Below are 23,076 nucleotides of genomic sequence, written 5' to 3' on the forward strand. Positions count from 1 at the left end.
TTAAGTTCAATGGGACTTACTCCCATGTAACCTAATATGCCTTTGGCAATACAAAGCTACATTGCCAAAGAACTCCATCATGTTATGCCTTCCATGTCGTTTCAAAAACAGGATGTGCTGCATTAGATTTCTACAATGACTTTCAATAAACAAAATAATTTTTGTATATATTTGCTTAAATGAGAACAGTACAGAAAATGTTTCTGAAATTCAGTAGTTCTATTCAGCTTTATTGCTCTTCTTGTGCTGATGTGCCAATTAATTGCTAATTCCACCAAGCCATAAAGGATGCAAAGGAATAATTTTAAATGTTCTGCTCTACTGACCTCACTAACAATTTTAGATGCTCTCTTTGCTTTTTGAACCTCAGGAGTTTCAGAGATGAGCTTAACTCCTTTTCCCTTTATTTCATTTTCCAGATCTTTTCTGTATTCCTTCTAAAAAAAAAAAAAAGTTGGAAACAGTTTCAAAGCATGGACTTTTTCATAGACTCTAAAAACTAAGCAGATGTGTCATTGGGTGCTTTGTGAAGGGCTCACTTTCCATGGCATTAATAACCTTTACTAACATAACCTACCTCATTTAGTATCTGAGCTGCATTTTTCACTCTAATCAACTCTGGCGTATCTTCAAACACTGTCAGTCCTTTTCCTTTCATCCCTTCTTCCAAATCTTTTCTATACTCTTTCTGAAGGTTTGAAGGAGAGGGGGGGGAAAAGGTTTCTCAGCTTTAAATCGTGAGCAAGATCTTGAAAAGGAAAAGTTCTTATTAAATATTTCAAGGAATACTTTGAAAATCTCTATAAAATATGAATTAGATAGTGCACATTTACAATAGTTAAAATAGAATTGGGAAATCAAAAGATAGGATGCACCAAGAATGAAAAGATTGTAATCTTTACTTGCTCCTGAGAGCAGGGGAACCACATTCTTCTTTTTATACAACTAGTTCCTACAGATACTTTATAAAACTGTAAGAGCTTCCGCTATGGATGGTAGTTTGTTTTTTTTTTTCAGATTACAGACAAGTAAATGACCCTGTCACTCAAGTTCTGCTAATGCTATCATTATTCACAAAGGTGCACTAAATGCAATGCAAAAGGCACTTATCCACAAATCAGAGTTACATAGCATGATGAGTACTTGTGATTGAAATGAACATGTAGAAAGATATCACGCTAATGCTGGAGAAAACAGAACCCAGAGTTACATCAGTGTATGACACTGTCTCCAGAAGATATGCGTTCCTCCTTGATTGACAAACCAAGAGGTATTGTTTCAATTTATCTCCAGGTATCTTTGAAGCTTCAAGTCAATTCAGACATCACACCAAACAATGAAGCTTAAGTATGATTTGGCGTGATTATCTGAGAGTGGCAAGTCATCGTTTGTGGTTGGCCAGCAAACAAGAATCAGAAACCATGGTTTTAAGTGAGTTGGCAACCTCACTTAACTATTGTGCTAACCGGGGCTTCACTCACCCTGTCATGTGTGCAAGCAAGTGGGCAGGCAAGCAAATTAGGAGCAACATGAGAAGGCATGTCTGTGTCACCAGCCTGCCCAATGGCAGGCTTGCTTACTCTGCCGGCAAGCTCACCCACAACTCTGGCCTGCTTGTTTTTGCTCGCTTGCTCCATCCGCTGTTGTCACACTGCAGTTCTGTGGCTACGCTAACTGCATCACGACTTCTTTCTTACCAAAGTATTATATACGTAGTAAAACAAGAAGTAACTAGAGGTGGTTCTTCCATCTTCTGACTTATTACAGCTTGTGCAGGTCGCGCTGTGGGTTAAACCACAGAGCCTAGGACTTGCTGATCAGAAGGTCGGCAGTTCGGATCCCCACAATGGGGTGAGCTCCCGTTGCTCAGTCCCTGTTCCTGCCAACCTAGCAGTTCGAAAGCACGTCAAAGTGCAAGTAGATAAATAGGTACCACTCCGGCGGGAAGGTAAATGGTGTTTCTGTGCACTGCTCTGGTTCAACAGAAGCGGCTTTGTCATGCTGGCCACATGACCCAGAAGCTGTACACCAGCTCCCTCGGCCAGTAAAGCGAGATGAGCGCCGCAACCCCAGAGTCGGTCACGACTGGACCCAATGGTCAGGGGTCTCTTTACCTTTACCTTTACCTCTTTGAGCAGGTTGGTAACACGCTTCACGTTCAAGAATTCCGGGGTCTTGTCCAAGTCCAGTGCTGCCTTTCCTTTGAGTTTATCTTCAAATTCTTTTCGATACATTTTCTGTGCACGAGATAAAATTTTATATAACTATAAAATTGCATGCCGTTTCATGTAAACTGTAGTTATATTGCAGCAAGAGGGAAAACGTTTTCACTGAACAATCCAAAACATAAAGATACAGAATCTAAACATTTGGAGGATATCAAAGTGCATCTCTAAAACAGCTATTCCAACTTCAAATGGGAGACACAACGGGATCCAAAGATTTGCTCAACTTGTTCCATGTGTTGAAGCCTGTTTTGAACATGTGGTTGTTTCCTGAAGAGCAGCATGTGGTGCTGCAAATGGTTTTGAAAGTGGGAGGACTTCAAAAACCAGTATGCAGTGTGTCAAGTTGGTATGCTGCCCAGTGGGGGGGGGGGTGGAATCCAAGATCCAAACTGAGTGAGAACTAGGCTGAATTATCTCCTTAGGCTGTGACCAATGCGTTTCATCATAGTGAAAGAACTACCCACAGCCCTTATTCAAATGCCATAGCAGCACAATGTATTGAACACTGCAATACAGTAATGATTTCCAAAAGCATTCCACCAACCTCACTTTGACACCTCTGAGCCTCCTTTGAAACTTGGTAAGTCGGGGTATCCACAAACTCCATCATGGCCCTGCCTTTTGATTTTTCATACTTCTCTTTGTACTTCACCTAACAGAACAGAGCGCGGATCAAAACTACAGCAATTTTTAAAACCGACAGTGCGTTCATTCACAGAGGAGGGGCTTCCCATTCCTTGTGTATGAATTCTCTTTTATGCATGAAAAGCATTTCCCTCCTTCCAAACATATATGCTGTACATAATATACAATCCAAGCATGCAGAGCTACTGGACAGTGCACACTGTGTGCATACCTGACTTTGGAGCACTGCGTTCTCTTTGTGGTGCAGCTGTTCAGCTGTATCCAGTGCGAAATGATACCGCCCCTTACTTTTCTCAAACAGCTTCTTATATTCATACTGAAACAAATAACAGGCAAATATATATAAAAGACCAAAACTGTCAGTTAATACAAATCCCGTAAAACTATAATGATACCTCGTTGAATGAATTAATTTATTATGGTCATAGACCAGAAAGAACAGAAAAAAGAAAAAAAAAACATAAAAGGCAGCAATAATTTTCGAGGGAATGATGGTGTCAATTCAAAGTTGTAAAATTATACATAAAAACAATACACATATACACTCACACACACACACCCATATACATACTCATATATGCACTACAGTATATATATGGGCTTAAAAAAGGGGGGGGCTTGTCCAGGGGTCAGATCTTTTACTTTTTTACAGCTGATGCCCTCCGCTTGATCGCGGCCGCAGAAAACTTGGCCACTTTCAGTGTTACTTCTGGGTTTTTATCTCCTAGTAGGATTTTCAGCCGCTGAGATTCAGATCGACCTGGAAATTTCTGAACGATAGGGGAGATAAACAGTAACCTGATATCCCCGTAAAGGTCGCAGTGTAACAACACATGTGAAGCCGTTTCCACCTCCTTCAGACCACATGGGCAAACTCGTTCAGCATAGGGTGTGCCCTCGTATCTGCCCTTTAGTAAGGCAGATGGCAATACGTCAAATTTGGTAAGAGTAAACGCCCGCCTATATTTTGCGATTTGTAGGTCCAGCAAATATGGGGTTAGATTAAACCCTTTTCCATAATCTTGGATAGCTGGGTATTTATCTATCTTGCTCATATGGTCCTGAAGCTCTACATCTCCTATTCGCTGGCTCACCATCATTTTAGCCTTTTCAAAACCTGAGGCTATAAGTTCTTGTGGGGAAAGCCCCAGGCCCCTCAGTTTTTCATAAAGCGACAATCTCCATTTAGACTGGAACGGGTCTAGTAGAGTCAATGGAGCCACTCCCACTGGGAAAAATATGAGTTTTAGCCAGAAGTGAATCTTCAGGATCCATATCCTGGCATTAATAGGGAGTTGACCTACCTCCAGCCTAATGGCAGTGTTAGAGACACAGGTAGGTAACCCTAGTAGGGAACGATAGAATTTAGTTTGTACAGATTCCAGGGACTTAAGTTTTTGACAATTAAATATCTGGGTGCCATACATCAATTGTGGAAGTATTTTTGCAACAAAGACCTGGGAGGCAGCAGGAACATATTGACCTCCTTTTCTGTAAAAGAATCTTATGATAGCTCTGGAAGATCTTTGCGCATTTACAATGGAATTCTTAATCTGATGGCACCAAGATCCCTTCTCATCAAAAATTATTCCAAGATATCTAAAGGATGTTACTTGCTCAATAGGTTGGTTATTAATTTTCCATTTATGTCGGAGTTTTCTCTTGGAGAACACCATAATTTTTGATTTAGTGTAATTTATTATTAGGTGTTCAGCTTCGCAATACTCTGTAAGAGCTCGTAAAAGTTTTCTTAGACCCACACAAGAGAAGGAAATAAGTAATGATACCTCGTTGTAGTTGTTGTTGTTTAAACTCACAAGAATTCATCTTTAAAGCAAAAGTGTAAACTAAACCGTGAAACCGTTTCTATAAAAAAAAACAACAACAACAACATGCAGAGTGATTCATGGCAATTCCAGTATTTGAGCTGAACCATGCATGTAGCACTGGAAGATATTTTCATGGCGCTGTCTACACCTCTGCACAGCACTGGTCACCTCTAAGCAGGGCAGAGTCCAAGGTTTTCCATCCCTTCAAAATTCATAGCTAATGCTTGGTGCTAGATCATAATCACATGCAGTAGCATAACACATACCTCACCCCACTTCAGCACATGTGCAACTTTAGATCAGGACATATAACAGCCTTGGGGCTGTTCAGGATTCATAAACAATTGTCCTGTGCAAAGTGATTCCAGGGAGCAGGGCCACGGCTGGTTTCCTAATCTAGTGGCAGTGGTTATCTTATCATAGCTGATGAAATCCTGCTCCAGAGGGTCCACCTAACTTTCAAGGGCAGCTTTTCAGAGGGTATGCGGTAGATCATGTGTAGCCCTGGATCCCAACTTAATAACCCAAAGAAGCTCAAGTGTTGAAAATTATAGAAAGAGTGTGAGCTCAATTTGACAGTCTCTTATTGCCTCCTAGTGGAGCCAAGCAAACATTGTGCAGCCTCTGCCTGTTTTAAAAGTGAAATGCAATCAGTCAATTTGCTAATATAAAATTAGAAACTCAGAAAAGGAGTATAAAAGTATGGATACTACACACACAGTGCAATTGTATGCACCTTTTACTTAGAAACAGAAAGGAAGTCTAGAAAGGCAGTGGAAACCGTAGCAAACAAAAGAACACACCCCAAAAGCAACTTTCTCTGACCATTGAATTATTCTGCAACTGAACTGAATACCCAGGAAGGCACAGGTGGGAGAAGCTAACTACCCCAGATATTTCAAACAACCCTCAATAACACAAGACAGATCATCCTTCTCGTCCATCTCCTTAATCATGGATTAAGGAAATTTTATAATGGACCACCCTGTTAAATTGGCAGGGAGCTCAGGACTCAAAATCTGGAAGCATTTTCCCATCTACATGCTGTACCTACAGGTCTGCAGGTGAACATCAACCAGAAACAAGTCACCTTTAAGAAGAGAGCTTTGCTGCCAAATCGCATGAGCATGCTTCGTGCTTCATGATTGCAACATAAAGCAATTGCTTGTACTGTGAGAGCAAAAACCCATTTCACAGTAAAACAAAACCAGGGTGTGTGGAAGTGTTACTCTGCAGCATGTGAATTAGATTCAGCTACCTCAAATCATATCCCAAAAATAAGAGGATGGGGGGGGCAATCTGAAGTCTTTCCACATCTACCGGTAGTTTATACAAATATTGATGTGCTGATTCCTTTTAACTGTTATAAAGGTTAGAAGTTTATAAAAGTGTTATTTAAAAAGAAGAAAAGGAGCTAAAAAGGTAAAAGAAAACCAAAAAACCTCATAAACTATAGTGCTACTGGTGTAGTGGCAGATTGGGTAGTGCAAGGAGACATTTGTTTCCTCTGTCTACACAGAGTTCTTTTAAAAAATCTAACAGATATTTTAACATTTATCTTCCCTCTTTCTTTTCATGGAAACTACTTCTTCAAGAATTGCAGTATGTATATTTAAAATGCATTTTATCCTCAATACATGTCGTAAATGCGTCTTAGTTCCTTTTTTGAGCCAATAAATTTATCACAGAATTGAAAAAAAAAGTATGAAATCCAAAAGTTAAGTGCACTGAGACCCACACTTCTGTTTGAATCAGAATTCATAAAGATTGAATTCCTCAATGGTTAGAATTAGATTTGAAACACACACACACACACACACACACACACACACACACACACACACACGATTTTGAGACATTGGTGTGTCTCAAGAACTCCTGGTTACAGTCTGCTGGTAACTCAGACATTATTAGTATCCGTATCATTAATATTACTGAAATTTCTCTACTGCCCTTCATCTGAGAATCACAGGAGAGTTTACAATATAAAAACACCAAATCTCCTCTATGGTAAGAGATTAATTTAAGACCGCAAATCCTTGCTTCCCATTTTTCATCCCATGAATGCCATTCCAAATGGCTGCTGCCTACATACAAAGATGGGCTTTGTTTTTTAAGGATATGTAATTATGATTTTTTAAATTACTTATTACATTTCTATACCGCCCTTCATCCAAGGTTCACAGGGCAGATTTATAATATAAAAACATAAAAATACATAACACATTAGCATATTAATCAGCCAAAGGCCTGGGAGAAGAGGAATGTTTTCACCTGGCACCTAAAAATATGTAAGGAATGTGCCAGGCATGTGCTCCCTGGCGAAAGCATTCCACAAATGGGGAGCCACCACATAAAAGGCCTGTTTCTGTGTTGCCACCCTCCAGACCTCTCATGTACGAGGCATACAAAGAAGGGCCTCAGATGGTGATCACAGGGTCTGGGTCTCTCCTCATATGGGGAGAGGTGGTCCTTGAGATACAAACTAATCAGCAGCCAGTGCAATCAGGCCAGGATTGGTGTAATATGCTCAAACCAACCTGCCCGAGTGAGCAACCTGGCCGCTGAATTCTGCACCAGCCGAAGTTTCTGAACTGTCTTCGGAGGCAGACCCGTGTATAACGCGTTGCAATGCTCTACCCTAGAGGTTACCAGAGCACAGACAACAGAAGTTAGGCTATTCTTGTCCACATAGGGGCGCAGGTGGGCCACCAGCCAAAGCTGACAGAAGGCACTCTATGCCACTGAGGCCACCTGAACCTCAAGCGACAGCAGTGGACCCAGAAGGAGTACCCGCAACCAATGTACCTGCTCCTTCAGATGAAGGGCTCATTAAGTTTAATGGAACATAACACAACAATTACCTGCTCTGAACCATTTGCATTTTAAAACCCTATTCAAATGAATTAATCACAAGAAAGTCAACTTACCTGACTACTTATTTTGCTGGCATTCAAGGCATGCTCCAACTGTAACAGGTTTGGAAAGGTAGATGCTGGCTCATGAAGGCTTTCTAGGTCTTTTTTGTATTTCACCTGCAAGGTGAAGAATACACATTTGGTTAAAAACAAACAAACCAGAGCACGGGACAGAAATGCATGGTTTCATTTTCTCTGCAGAAAAAAAAAATGTTCTTCTTTTCCATGTTTGCCTGCCATGTTTTCTATCGGCCATTAGGTGGCACTCATTTACTACAGTCTGACAAGCAGATGGCTGCAATGCATATTCTATTATAGGGGGAAGTTTAACCCTTTGAAAAGAGACCTTTCCATATAAATGCTAATAAGAAAATAAGATGCCCACCAAGCAACTTCCACACAAAAACATTACAATAAAAAGAGTGCCAAAAACAGCCCTACTTACGTCACTTGCCAAGATAGAGGCAAGTTGTGCTTGCTTGAAAGAAGCACTTTCCAGAGGATTGTAGCAGTAATTCTTCATATCCTTGTTAAACTGCTCTTTGTATTTTGCCTGAGAAACAAACAAATCGCATAGGTTGTAATAGTGCATAAGTGCAGATTTCAGAATAGCTTAGCATCGGCATTTTCTATTCATAGCTTATCCCAAACCATCAGTTATATAATTACAGGCCAGTTCAATAAACACAGAGGGTATGGTACAGGGCCATAGGCCTGGCCCCAAAGGGCTTATCTAGGTTTCTGGAACATCTTCGCCTGATCCCCGCTTCATAAAAGGAAAGCGAAGCTGGAACTAGATGACGCAGCAGATAGAAGGCTGCCACGAAAAATAGGAACCCTCCATCTCTCCTCAGTAATAGCTGCTGATACAACATCCATAATGTTACGTCATGGTGCTGTAAGCTTCTCTGCTCCTACCACCAGCAGCAGTGAAGTGCAACAGCATCGTGTCACAGGACTTGTATCACTTAATATTTCCAACGGAAACATAATGTAAGGTTGCTGCTGTCAATGGCAGATCTCCCTAGTCCCAGCCTTTGGGAAAAGAGGGCAAGTAAGAATAACACATGATGGTTGTAAACTTTCAAACTCAAAGTATAAACAACAAGAGCAAGATCTGAACAAATGACATGGTTTATAGAGTAGAATAAAATTTTGGTTGCAGAGCACAGGAGAAAGGGGAAGCAGTCTGGTGTTAAATGTAGTCAAAAGACTGTTTCTAATAGAAGACATCTATACCACACTCGTTCGGTCCCAGCTCCTGCCCACCTAGCAGTTCGAAAGCACCCCTAAGTGCAAGTAGATAAATAGGTACCGCTTTCTAGCGGGAAGGTAAACGGCGTTTCCATGTGCTGCGCTGGTGCCGGCTCGCCAGAGCAGCTTTGTCACGCTGGCCACGTGACCCGGAAGTGTCTCCGGACAGCGCTGGCTCCCGGCCTCTTAAGTGAGATGGGTGCACAACCCCAGAGTTGGACACGACTGGCCCGTACGGGCAGGGGTACCTTTACCTTTACCTTTATACCACACTCTGAGGTGCATGTCAGGCTTAAAAAAAAAAACTTTTGAAGAGCAGAAATCCCAGGAGCTTCCTAAGATGTGCATTTCATAGCCAAACTAGTTTTAGAGAACTAGGAAGGTTTTCCCCCCCTCAAGCTCGATTTTAATTATAAAGGCTAACTTTATAAGCTATTTGGATGGGAAGCAAAGGCACGTGTCTCAAAAGAAGTATGTATTTTCTTTACAAAAATCCTGACCATTTACTGCATTGTCCTCCTTCCTTTTCTTAAGAGCATAGAAAGGAAATTGGACGCTGCCTTATTCTGAGTCAGACCACTGGTCCAGCAGCGTCAACACTGTTCACACTGGTTGGCAGCTGTTCTGCAGAGCTTCAGATGGGGTATTTCCTAGCTTTACCTTACATGCCAAGGATTGAAAACAGGACCTTTATACTCTATCACTGAGCTACAGTCCTTTCCAAAGGAGTCTCTCACAATAATCGTCTTATTTGAGTATCAAGATACTTATTTAATGTGATGATTACACATGAAGCATGTTTTCTTTTAAGGATTGAGATTAATTTAAGACAACATATATCATATATATCATCAAGACATGGCTCAGAAAGAAGCAGGAGGAAAACAAAAACAACTGTGAAGAATGCTAAGGCAAACAAATTTCTTGCTAAACTTGCACAAATCCCATACACAGCTGGGGAAAGTGTATCTTTTAAAGCTATAAGGCAGCTTTCCTAACCGCAAGCACTTTCAATAAGCATTAGGTTTCATAAGTGAACAATAGCACCTGCTGTTCTATTTACCACCCCAAAAGGTTAAAAAAAAAGCCAAGCACTAGGCGTTGCACATTAGAAAGTTCTCCTTGTAAATGAAATAGGTTTTTAACACGATAAATCATTTTCTTATCCCTATAACAAACAAAATGTATATACTAAGAAGCTGAGAACAACCAAAGGATATCAAATAAAGTAGAGCAGAAATATGCAGCGCCCTGAAATTTGTCTGGAAGCATCAAGTACCTGCTGAGAATATAACCTGAGAGAGGATAATAAATAACATGGTCTCTGAGGCATAAAAGCAAGAGCTGGCCCCACCTACATAACCAAAGCAAGCAAATGATTGGCAGGGATGAAGACAGTCGGCACAGGGTTTAAAAGAAGTGCCCCAGGTACAGCAGCAAGAATACTCATCGCAAAATATTGGAAGACACTAGATTTGCCCACACTGGAAGAGTGGCAGACGCAATTGATGGACTACATGGAACTGGCTGAAATGACTGGCAGGATCCGAGATTTGGGAGAAGAAACAATGGAAGAGGACTGGAAAAAATTTAAGGACTATTTACAAAAACAATATAAGTTGTATGAATGTTAAAAATTTGCACGATTCGGAAACTATAGCTTCAGCAATTAAATTTGTGAAACAGGAAATTAAGCTTCAAGTAAGAAAAGGTTAAAATCTAAGGTAATACTATGTTTAATTTAAGATATAAGTAATTGATAAAAAGTACTTTAAAATTAGAGGTATAGTATTTGAAAAGTACAAAATAAGGTACGAAACAAGGTAATAATTTGCTGATACTTTTATTATAAAGAATGCAGGGTAAGGGAGATGTGAGGAAGTCCGGTTAGTTATATAAAAAATGTTTTGAATGGTTGGTTTTCTTTTCTTCTTTTTTTTCCTTTTCTTTTACTTTTTTTTCTTCAGTGGATGTTTCTAACTTTGTATTCGAAAATCTAATAAAATATTTTAAAAAAATAAAAATAAAAGAAGTGCCCCAGGATCCATCGTAATGTCACGGCAGCTGCTGCAGCACAACACTACTTTGGGTCCTGCAATAGATGCCTCTCAGTGTAGCCGTTCTTGCATGAAATGTCCTGGGCCAAATGTGGCAAAAATCCCCTGCATTTCCTACAGTAATACAATGCCTTAGCACATGATCCAAGCTCTAATAGTTATCCCTCAAATAATTAATACCACACTGATTGAGTGCAAGATATAAATTAGTATTTTAAAGGATTATTAACAAAGAGCAAATTCTTTAATAAGATAATGGGATTATTCACGCAAAACCTTATTACAGGGGCTCTAAAAAGAAAGAGGAAATATATAACCTCACTGCTTTCGACCAGCATGTATGATTAAAGTAAATGATATTTTAATTATATGATTTAGCTTACAGGTATCATAAAGCAGATCTTAATTTTTTTCCACATGGCCTAATTAACTCCCTTTTTTTTTAAGTAGCAGATGTACCGTAGCTATATTTTTACGTCCCAGTCATGTTCCCATAAACTGTTCTGGAAAATAGGACCAGGAAGGATGGTTTGTTCATTTTTTGTGTGAAAAAGTAGTGGCTTAAAATTGCCTATGCCTATAAACACCATTCTCTTCTTAATACACCAGTATGCCTTGACAGATCACTAGACTCCTCTTCATCCCTAGAATTCCCTTCATATATGAACTATCCATGATCCAAAGAGAACATGAGGACTGCACAGATGCAGCGAGGGGGGAAATTGCTGTTTTCCAGGGCTCTGTGACATTCATTTGCATCAATTGCAATCCTATCTTAGAATTTAGTGACACCTTGACATCAAGCAGAATGCCATAATGCCACTCTCTGTCTTATGGCTCCACTAAGTTCATGTGGTTTGCTCTGTGAATGGACTGATTTTTTTTTTTAATAAAACATGTTTTTGTGTGGCAAAAGAACATCTCCACTTTCGAAAGACTTTGAAACAAAAATCAAACACCACCATCCAGCCCCGATGACTATATATTTGGCCAATGACATCAAAATGTATTAATCCTACCACCAAACTAACTGTGACCGAAGGCAAATTTCCTCGTCCACTTGTGGGCTTTCAGCTACAGATCTCTCAAAATATTTAATGCATACCAATTACAGCAATTCTATGGGAAAGAGTTGTGGAAACCTTATCTTGAAGTTTTCATGCAATTATAGATAGTTTGCAATTAGAAAAGTGAAGCATTTGATTGCACTCCTGGGAATCAGATATCTCAATTGAGTCATTGTCTGAAAGCTAAGAAAATCTTACTTGGCTTAAATATTTGGAAACCTCTTTTGCATGGTTGAAGTCTAGTCTTCCGAGGACAGTTGGTTCCTTACTCATTTCTCGCCTTCCTTTCGCATATTCAGCCTTCAAGTAATAAAAAGAAAAGTATGTACACGCCAGGCATAATTTTCTTTTGAGAGTTCCCCCCACCCTTTCAGTTTTGTCAGGGGAAATGTAAGTCTCAAAAGAAACAGTATAGCAAGTATCTTTGGTGACCTTTGTTGACACCACTTTCGCTAACACTCTAATCAGCAATTCCCAGGCTTCTCCTGATTCAACAAATGTACCATTTATTTTATTTGAGAAACAATATGCAGCATTTTTTAAAAAATCCTCCAGTTTGATCAAGGGTTGAGCTTAAACATAAGAAATGCTGATTCCCGGTTATTTTCGGGGATTTGCAATTTCCAGTAAGGCTGAACTGAAAATGCAGGTGGCTGCCTTTTAAAAAATATATAATAGGTCAGATTCCACTCTAAATTACAGAAATACAATCCTATTAAGGTCAATAAAGACTGCAATGAGTAAAATATAGTGGAAGTCTGCATACCGGGTGAGGAGGGGAGTTTGCATGAAATTCTATAGGAGAGTGAACCCACCAACAGGTGTGCAGGTCAAGGAAGCATGGAAGGGGGAAAGGTCAGAGACTGATAGACAGGATACCTTATATGCTAGAACTGCAGACAGAGAATCTATCCTTTAAACCTTCGGATGCAACTTTGGTACATGCTTTTTAACATCTTTATGCGCCCCCTTGCCCAGATATCCGGAGCTTTGGGCTGGGCTGTCATCAATATGCTGATGACACTCAGCTCTATCTACTGATGGATGGCCACACCAACTCGGCCCCTTACACACTGACCAGATGCTTGGAAGCTGTGGCTGGATGGTTTCGTGGGAGCCGATTGAAACTAAATCCTTCGAAGACAGAGGTCCTATGGCTAGGTCGGGATAGCATGGGGATGAGGGACCAACTCCCTTCTCTTGCGGGGGCCCAATTAGTGCCATTGCCTTCCGTTAAGAGTTTGGGTGTAATCCTTGACGCCTCCCTTTCCATGGAGGCGCAAGTCACAGCAACAGCCAAGGCGACATTTTTCCACCTTCGCCGCATCAAGCAGTTGGTCCCTTACCTTTCCCGCCCCGACCTGGCCACAGTGATCCATGCGACAGTCATCTCCAGGCTTGACTACTGTAACTCGCTCTACGCGGGGCTGCCCTTGAAGCTGTCCCAGAAACTCCAGCGGGTACAGAATGCTGCAGCGAGGCTCCTCACAGCGTCTCTGCCATGGGAGCATATTCATCCAGTGCTTTTCAAGCTGCACTGGCTCCCGGTGGAGTACAGGGTCAGATTTAAGGTGCTGCTTTTGACCTTTAAAGCCCTTCACGGCCTAGGACCCTCGTACCTACGGGACCGCCTCGCCTGGTATGCCCCACGGAGAGCCTCAAGGTCCATAAATAACAACACCCTAGTGGTCCCAGGCCCTAAGGAAGTTAGATTGGCTTCAACCAGAGCCAGGGCCTTTTCAGCACTGGCCCCAACTTGGTGGAACGCTCTGTCTCATGAGACCAGGGCCCTGCAGGATCTGATCTCTTTCCGCAGGGCCTGTAAGACAGAGTTGTTCCGCCTGGCCTTTGGATTGGAGCCAATTTGATTCCCTCCGCCCCCTTTTTCTTTTTTCTTTTCCTTCTCCTGCAATGAGGCTCCATTTTAATATTTTAATGTTCCATTATTTTAATGTTGTATTTTATTTTTGTTTTTAAGTTGTAATCACTCATCTTGTTTTTATTATTGCTTGTAAGCCGCTCTGAGCCCGACCTTGGCTGGGGAGGGCGGGGTATAAATAAAAAATTATTATTATTATTATTATTACTTCAAAAATGAAAACCAGATGGATATTTGAGGCTGCATGGTGGCATTCTTTAATTGGCCAATCCCAAAGTTTGGAAGAAAGGAACTGGGGGAAGCTTAAAATTGAGTGGAGTGATGAATGCTAGAAAAGTTGAGGCAGCAGGTTAAGGGTTTTTAGAAAGCTTGGCTGCTGATAATAGTGAGTGCTAGATAGAAATTTTCTCATGTTTATGCACCTAAGCCCATAAGAAGAGGGGGAAAGGATCATTTACTGAAAATTGCCCCCTTTGGGGTACTTATGTTATTGGTCTGAATGCAATCTAGAATTTATCGTAACTTTGTACAACTTTAGTAGCTCTGTCCATAATAAAAATAAATTTTAAGTTATCAACATTTTCTATAAATTACAAAGAACTTTAATTTCATACATTGCTTATTATCTTTGTTAACTGGGTTGCCATCATTATGTCTGGTCGATTTGAAACTTCAGTGTATCTGTGAGTGTCCTGGAGATCTTTTTTATATGAAACCTGTAAAATAAAAGACTCATTAATTATCTATGACTTAGCAGGTCAGCTATAAATGTAGCAATGTTAACATATTAGCTGTCCTATACATTTAGCAAACACCACCTGGTAGATTGCCAGGATAAAGGCAAAATAAAACCTAATAACAGCCAATATCATAAACAAAATGAGAAACTCAGTCCTATTTCAAAGACCAAAATGAAAATGCTAGTATATCAGCATGTATATTATGCAATGTGTATTATGAGGGGAAGTCTTTTATTTTTCATTTGTTTTCCCAAACGTATCTAATTGATATCTGAAGATTATCTTGCCTTGCAGACAAAGCTGGTTGGGATTTACAGGTTGGGGCAAAATATTGTCCTGTAACAAAAGCTGATCAGGTTTGATCTAGTAACAGTGATTCAATCCTGTTAGTCACATCCACACTAGATTACTATTACAAACTCTTGCATGGAGTGGCCTTTAAAGGGATCTTGGAAACCAGCTCTTCGAAAATGTACCCCACCAAATGTTGATGGAGGCAGGCTACAAGCTGAATATGTGAAGCTCGTAAGCAGGACATCACAATTCCTTTCCTAATATCTCTTCCTTACCTGAAAAACAAATAACTTTGCCTTCAAATTCTAAACTTTCATGCCAACAAGAACACTGGAAGTACCATATTAGGGGATGCATTTTTTAATTAATAAAAAAATAAATCACAATTTTATAACAGTCTTCCCAAAATATTAAATCAACATGAATTTTCAGCTTCTGTCCATATCGCTTTAACACCTTTATTATTTTAGATATGTGTGAAATTGTTTTTACATGTTCTTAATTGTATTGTTTTAATCACTGATATGTTTGCCACCCAGGCATAGCTGTCAACGTTTTCCTTTTTTAAGGGAAATTCCCTTATTCCAAATAGCATTCCTCGCAAGAAAAGGGAAAAGTTGACAGCTATGCACCCAGGGCTCCTTGAGGAGGAAGGGTTGAACATACATTAAATAAGTAGATAGACAAACAGATATATTTTTTAATCTGACTGCTTCTGTATGTTAGTCGCTTGATGATGTTTTCATTTAATACATTACTTTTTACAAAAAAAGGTCTAAGTGAAGGTGCTAAAATAATTTCCTAGTATTCTTTGTAAAAAAATTAACTCATCTTATTCACTACTGTCATGCAAAACATTGAAAACAATTTTTTAATGAATAAAAGCAGAAGTGCATCCAGGTTCTTGCAATTCAGAGCATTACATAGATTTAGCTAATTATATGCTGTTCGCCCTAATGACCACATGAGGTGAAGTGAATACCATAAAGGCAGCAGGAACAGGTTTCTGAAAAGGACCCCATCATCCATGTAAATTGCAAATTAAAGCCCAGCATATGCGCTCAAAACAGCAGCAAGGACTGAACTGTCAGCTCAGACACAGAGAAAAATGCACAGAATCTTGTGGCGAACGCTGCAGCAATTTTGTAGCTTATTGTTCCCAAGTGACAGTCACATAGTAAATGAAATAAGGAAGTGTGGTTAATTTCACAGTGAGGAGACAGTAGAAAAATCAGACAGTTATTTCACCAATCAAGTTTGATGTAAGGTCTAGCGCAATACTTTTCCTCTCATAAATTATTACTCTTCTGGCACCCCGTCAAAGATATATTTATGTTGGAGTGAGACAGAGACATCAAACATTTTGCAAATGTCTGCAATATATAGTTTGTATGTTGCCATACCTCATTGATATTACTAATGTTATGTAGCGGCAGAACATAGGCTGCAGAACGCTACGCATTTCCCAGTCTGTGAATTATCGCGACTAGGCCCATGCCAAGACAAATATGTGCTGTTCACAAACGCTGCAGCCCACTGTGAAACTTGCCATTCCTTCTCATGATTTTGCACAAGGTGCCTGCACACCTGGTGTGGAGGCAGGTGTCAAGAAACTAAACATGTGCCTCTTGCTAAGGCAACTAGGCCAATGATCCCTGAAATTCCCATTGCCTGCCACCAGTTGTCTCACAGTAAGGTCCCACAAGACAGGTAGCACATTGCAGAAGCAGTCCTTTGTGTTAACACTCATTCTGTATAAGGGCAATGAAGCTTCATTTGCTTTCAGTGGCACTGGCTACATGGTCCAGTGACATCCCACTTAACTACATGATCCCTGATTGGCTGCAATCACTTCTAAAAAATTAGAGGGGGAAATGGCACTGAAACAGAAAGAGTCTTCATAGTGAGATATAGCTGTGATGGACTCGGGGACCTAGTGAATAAGCAATTAATAACCGCAAAGAGTATTTCACCAGTATGCATAGTCCTGATCTTATTACTGAGTAAGCCTGTCTCCTATTTAGTCTATAAAGTGGCAGTGGATATATTGTTGCCATTCTGCTCTAGTAAATTTATTTCATTTATTTATTTCAAATATATATATGCAGCGCTTGATTGTAAAACAAAAAACACAAAAAACTCAAAGCTGTTTACAAACAAGATGAAATCACTAAGAAAAATTATTAAGACATCTGAAAAGTTAAAACAACAATAGAGTTAAAACTCACATCAACTTTCTAAACATCTAAATAAAATGCAGCCAACATCACATCAGCTTTGATAGGCAGTATCAGTAATAGTTCCACCATAGTTTTAAGAATGCCTTTGAAAATAATTTCAGGTGGAATCTAGACATATATTTTAAAAAATGCCGTGGAAATGCTTTTTAAAATAATGTTTTTTTTAAAAAAAATTGAATTTGCCATTAGCTCACCATCGCCATCTAGTATCACGTTTGTATAATGCACTTAAAATGTTATATTTGCAGCTATACAGCTGAGTCCTCAGTGATAGTTTGCCATCTACTGATGAAACATAAGGGAAGCCCTTTTGAGGATATGAGGTTAGCTAACCAGATCTCTAGATCCTGCCACAACATTAGCAACACAATCCTATGTATATCTATTTACGAGTGAGATTCACTGAGTTCAATGGGATTTGCTTCTAGATGAGTATAAGATGACAAACTTAATATTCTACAACCAGAAAATTAATCATATATTGCAGAACAAGCTTTCAGGTAAACATAGCATACCAACTAAAATAATTTTGTAACTATATTTCTTGGGGTCAGAAATGTAATTGCCATAATTTGGGGGATCATTTTGCTGGCTATAGATGTTAAGATCATTAAAATGCCCATCCCCTAAGTTATAAGCCTGGGAAATTTGACAGTATTTATTTTCCTATTATACAACTTCAGCCGACTGTGAAGCTCAGCGTGAATTCTGTTCAAGGTGGCATGAAGTCATGACGCACTAGACGATTTCAAACTGGGAGTGCAATGATATTTTTAGAAGATGACAGTCTTCATCTGTAAAAGGAAATTTCCCATTTCACACACTTAAGTATAAGTCTGAACAAATAATCTTAAACTCTCCCTAATCCTATTAATTATAAACTCTATGTGTAAAGGTTGGAATTAATTAGAGCACTGTAGGTAAATAAGCATTCTGCTCCTATACTGACACATAACACTCTGTTGGTAGATAAGAAAGGTTTTGGCCTGTCTACAATATGTCTACAATAGGTTTAATCTTTAAAACGAAGCTCATTAAAGCAAAAAGATTACACTCCAGGAGGGTGGATGCTTAATTTTTTTACATTCCAATGACAAACTTTCATATTCAGAGCTGAACATGCAGCCTCATGTGAATCACAAATAACTTTATTTTTACAAAACTAGAAATCCCAAATTTAAACATTAAGTCAACTCTTCAAGAGTAAGAAAATTAACCAAGTAAGTAAATGAACCAAGTAAATGGAAAACAATAGGTATAAATTGGTATACCTGTTTCCCAATGCATGACAGAGCTATGGAACTGGAAAATTCTTTTTGTAAATAATCTGTTAATACTGATGCCTGTCGCATAGCTGTAAATATTCAGCGTACTTTCTGTTTTGTTAAGTGCAAAAGCAGGTATCAATGATTGCCTTTCATTTTGTTCTGATTTTATATTGACTCTATTTAGCAGCTGCAAAAATAATATTGGGGTTGAGTAAACATTCTTAAATTTGGAGATTTCTTTTGTGTAACAAAGCCCACTAAGATCTAAAGAACCACACATTTTTCCTTAATGCCACGTGGCAAACAACCAAAGCCACACTATTTCACAAGCCATTTCTGGTGTAGTATAGGTGTAGTCAAAATGTTGTATGGAGTTCTAACAAGTATTAAGAAGGTGATAATTTTGCTTTCACAATTTGGGGACCCGTTTCTACATCAGTCTTGCTTTTTCCCTCATAAGGTTGGTGCAGAATCATTTATTCCTATCTGAAAGGTAGTTCTGTGCTGCTGGTTAAAGATCATCAGTGGTCAAAGGCATGAAAGACAACTTGCAGCTCCCAGAATCCAGTTCCCTTTCCTGCCTTCATCAAAGTGGTTATGTTCATATCAAGCTCCCTTCTTTCCTCAGGGCTTTCCCCCCCTACTTCTAATACCAGCCAATCACCCATTCCCACCACCCTTCTGAGTAATACCCTTCCCCACCCTCTCACTATATATAAGGATCTGGTGACTTCTGTTTCAGTGTATCTGAAGTGGATGCACACAAAAGCTCATACCAAGAACTAACTCAGTTGGTCTCTAAGATGCTACTGGAAGGAATTTTTTTGTTTCTTCTCTTTTTCTGTTTTCCTTTCCCGGTGCCACTCTTTGTGTGCAGCCACTTGCAGTTGTCCTGAGACATTGTTTTAGTTTTCTCCAGTCTTCCCCTCGGTCGCCATGAAGCCCTGTGAACTGAATGTCACTCACAGTCTTTCCATTCCTCTCACTCCCTGCGTCTTGCTAAAAGAACAAACACATTCACAAAAAAACCACCCACAACACACAAATAACCTGCTTGTATCTATTCCATGGGTTGGCAAACTAAGGCCCGGGGGCCAGATCCGGCCCAATCGCCTTCTCAATCTGGCCTGTGGACAGTCCAGGAACCAGTGTGTTTTTACATGAGTAGAATGTGTCCTTTTATTTAAAATTTGTGGGGCATTGGAATTCTTTCTTTTTTTCTTCTTCAAAATATAGTCCGGCCCCCCACACCCAAGGTCTGAGGGACAGTGGACTGGCCCCCTGCTGAAAAAGTTTGCTGACCCCTGGTCTTTTCCAATGTCCTTGTCTCCCTCCCTCCCTTCTTAACCTCTCTGCCCCTCTCCCATTTCTCTCTTAAGTCAGGGGACGCCATAGTGTGAGTGATCACAATTGATCCCTTTGAATCCTGAATGTGATGATGGGGCGTGATGTGGAGTCTCAAGTGGAAGAGCAAATCTCTCACCCTTTATTCCATGATTCCTATTCCTGTGTATCCCCAATATCTGTACCGGAAGAGAAAAGAGGTGCCCTGCTGCACTAATGAATGCCCTCTTGCACTAGGTTGGATCTCACACACGATTTTCATACAAAGCATTTCCTATAACTAGCAAATATTTCCCTTAAATCGTTGTATGATTAAATTCTCAAACCATGATATCTCCAAAATATCAAAGCTACATTTCATTTCAGGCAAACACAGGAGCATCACAAATTAATAGCAGAAAATACTCACATTACTTTGGTGTTTACTGACTTCCATGGCATGCTTAACATCTGGAGGCTCCTTCATATGCGCATAACTTGATGTACCCTTTTCAGCATCATGTTTTTGCTTGTAGAGAACCTGTAAATGGTACATTTTATATCATATATATTATGCAGGATATGAAGGAAGGTCAATCAGGGTTTCTTTACTTACACCATTTTTATTTTTTCCTGCCGTGTCTTTTCATAAACCTAAACTATGAAGATGCAAAGAACCAGACTCTCTCTCTCTCTCTTTCTTTATTATCAAAAATATCTCATAATGCTCAAGTGCTCATTTGCCTTGACAATTTGTGAAGAAGCAAACTATAATCTACATTTTACAGTTAGGTATCAAAATGTGCGACAGAGTGATGTAGTCAAAGACTGCATGCTTATAGATAAAAGTAGACATTTAAACCCAAGTCCACACCCAATATCCTGTCCATTGAACCAAGCTGACTGGTACTCACTGAATCAAAGAGATCAAAATTAGAATATTTAATTTTGCACTGAAAAAATGAAAAGCAAGGCAAAAAGCAATTTAACTGTCCTTGGAAATACCGGAATAAACTGTTGGGATACATTCAAGCCAGCTACCCTGTGGGAAGGATCCTGATTAGTTTTTATGTTTGGGTATTGCCCTTTGCTTTTACTTAGAAGTCACCATTGGAAGCATTTGTATCCTTAAGGCAGAATAGAAACCACAAACAAAAACTTCAAACCAAGAAGATACATTCCGAAATGTCTTCAGTCATCCTCACTGAACCCAATGCATGCAAAAGACTGGGCTTTGGAAAGGGAGCAAAGCATGCAGATTATTTGTTGCCCCAGGCAGAGTTGTCCCTATGTTGTTTTCTAATGTAACACTGAAATACTGTTAATAATTATTGCTAATTACTTCTAAATAGTTGAATTACAGGGTTAGAAAATAAACAAGTTGCTGTTCTACTGCTCCCCCTTATCTTTCAGGAAGTGGGGAAGAGCGGAAACCTTCAGCTAATTAATATAGAAGGAAAATGAAACCATCACTAAGTTTTGAATGGCTGTATTTTTATTACTTTGGCAATTACATTTATCTATATATATATATCTTTCATAAGAACATGGGTGGCACTGTGGGTTAAACCACAGAGCCTAGGACTTGCTGATCAGAAGGTCGGCAGTTCGAATCCCCACGACGGGGTGAGCTCCCGTTGCTCAGTCCCTGCTCCTGCCAACCTAGCAATTCGAAAGCACGTCAAAGTGCAGGTAGATAAATAGGTACCGCTCCAGCGGGAAGGTAAACAGCGTTTCCATGCGCTGCTCTGGTTCTCCAGAAGCAGCTTAGTCCTGCTGGCCACATGACCCAGAAGCTGTACGCTGGCCTATAGAGCGAGATGAGCGCCGCAACCCCAGAGTCGTCCGTGACTGGACCTAATGATCAGGGGTACCTTTACCTTTACCTTTATATATCTTTCATAGAACTGGCTGCATATAAGAGATATCAGATACAGTGAACTGAAATGGGGTGTGTGTGTGTGTGTGTGTGTGTGTGTGTGTGCAGGCACAAAAACACCACACCAGGTTAGAGCCAAAGTTTTCCTCCTTCTGTTGGAAAAAGGGAAGCTTTGGATTCAAACCAACTAGGTTTCTATTCTTGGCAATATGGTCCTCAATCAACAGGCATTTTACAAGGAGCTCTTGGAATACAGGCACTCAAGTGGTGTGTAACCTAATAGCAAAGATTGCAAGAAGATTTGAAAACATATTAGCCAAAGAAGGATTTGCAACTGGTAAAGATCAATGCAGATTAAAGCAAGCAAGTTTACAGCAGATCAGTAAAAGGAGGGTCTGATTTCTCACTTCACTACACAAAGATAATGCCTGAACAAAACAAATGTGAGATTCTGAGGACCATCATTTTAAATATTGACTTTTTTAAATCTCCATACAGCAAAGGCTGTAGCTGTTTATTTTCAAAATAGTGCACATCCGTAAGAGTCCCACAGTTTTGATATCAAAACTGCTGGGTCCACATAATTAATTTCAGACTTGGCCAAGGCCACTGTAAAGAATTTCATGGATGGGTGCAGCAAGATAAACAATACTATTGAGAAATTGCAAACAGAACTTACGATATTGCCAAGGAATGAGCTTTAATAGGATCTTATTCCTGAACTTTAATTTAGCACATAGCTCAAGAACTTCATAAAGTGGTTCAGATTCACCCCAATCTCATTTTGAATCCAAACTGAATGTAAATTCTGTCCAATCAGATTTACTGAGCCAACATTTATAGATGTGAATATATGCTTTTAATTAGTTGGTACGCCATAATATTTAATACATATTTAAAAAGTTGAAAGTTCTGTTTATTCCAAAAATGGATTACACAGCTATACCACCACTCTTTCTTCAGTCTTGAATGTAGAACATAGGATTTCCACAATTCATCGTTTTCAGAAACATTACTTCAAGCATATTTGCCAAGAGCTTGAAGAAATGTTAGCTATAAAGAAGAAAATTGAACAGCCAGTTGACATGCTCTAATTTTCTATTTTCCTTGGGTCATTTTGCTTCCCCGATAAGGATCAAGCCTTGGAATTTTCTGTCAAAGTGATGGAATGTATGTGAATCAAAACCTTTGTCCTGGTTTTTTCCCCATCATTTCCTCATTCATTTATTTCAAGCAGTTTGTCTTTCATTGTGATATTTTTAAAATACTTTGAGGAGAGCAGGAAACCTGGAAATCCGTTTCCTTGTTTTCCAGAAAAACAAAGGACCTAACTATCTGTTAACTACCATATCACAATGCTCCAAAATATGATGTTATTTATTCTGATACTGTTTTGACAGTATACAGACATAATAGGCCAAAACAACAACAACAACAACAACAACAACAACAACA

At 39.6% G+C, this 23,076-nt stretch overlaps 1 protein-coding gene across 11 annotated transcripts in view; it reads right to left on the minus strand.

Annotated features, from left to right (window-relative positions):
• The window catches only part of NEBL (nebulette), a 190,435-nt gene that overhangs the window by 24,417 nt on the left and 142,942 nt on the right, over positions 1 to 23,076 (minus strand). For 3 of the 11 annotated variants that reach the window (XM_081163174.1, XM_081163170.1, XM_081163176.1), the window contains exons 7-16: positions 20,173 to 20,283; positions 14,492 to 14,593; positions 12,197 to 12,298; positions 8,066 to 8,173; positions 7,633 to 7,737; positions 3,085 to 3,189; positions 2,773 to 2,880; positions 2,121 to 2,237; positions 578 to 688; positions 327 to 437 (exon numbers count right to left, since the gene is read on the minus strand). The exons of 3 other annotated variants lie outside the window; for them this stretch is intronic. In XM_081163174.1, the coding sequence (XP_081019300.1) occupies positions 327 to 437; positions 578 to 688; positions 2,121 to 2,237; positions 2,773 to 2,880; positions 3,085 to 3,189; positions 7,633 to 7,737; positions 8,066 to 8,173; positions 12,197 to 12,298; positions 14,492 to 14,593; positions 20,173 to 20,283 (1,080 nt within the window). Of the gene's footprint in view, positions 1 to 326; positions 438 to 577; positions 749 to 2,120; positions 2,238 to 2,772; positions 2,881 to 3,084; positions 3,190 to 7,632; positions 7,738 to 8,065; positions 8,174 to 12,196; positions 12,299 to 14,491; positions 14,594 to 20,172; positions 20,284 to 23,076 lie in introns of those variants that run through there. 5 more of the 11 variants (XM_081163175.1, XM_081163173.1, XM_081163179.1 and 2 more) reach the window with 4 other exon arrangements.

The sequence above is a fragment of the Podarcis bocagei genome (assembly GCF_964188305.1).
Source record: "Podarcis bocagei genome assembly, chromosome: 12".
Taxonomy (NCBI): Eukaryota; Metazoa; Chordata; class Lepidosauria; order Squamata; family Lacertidae; genus Podarcis; species Podarcis bocagei.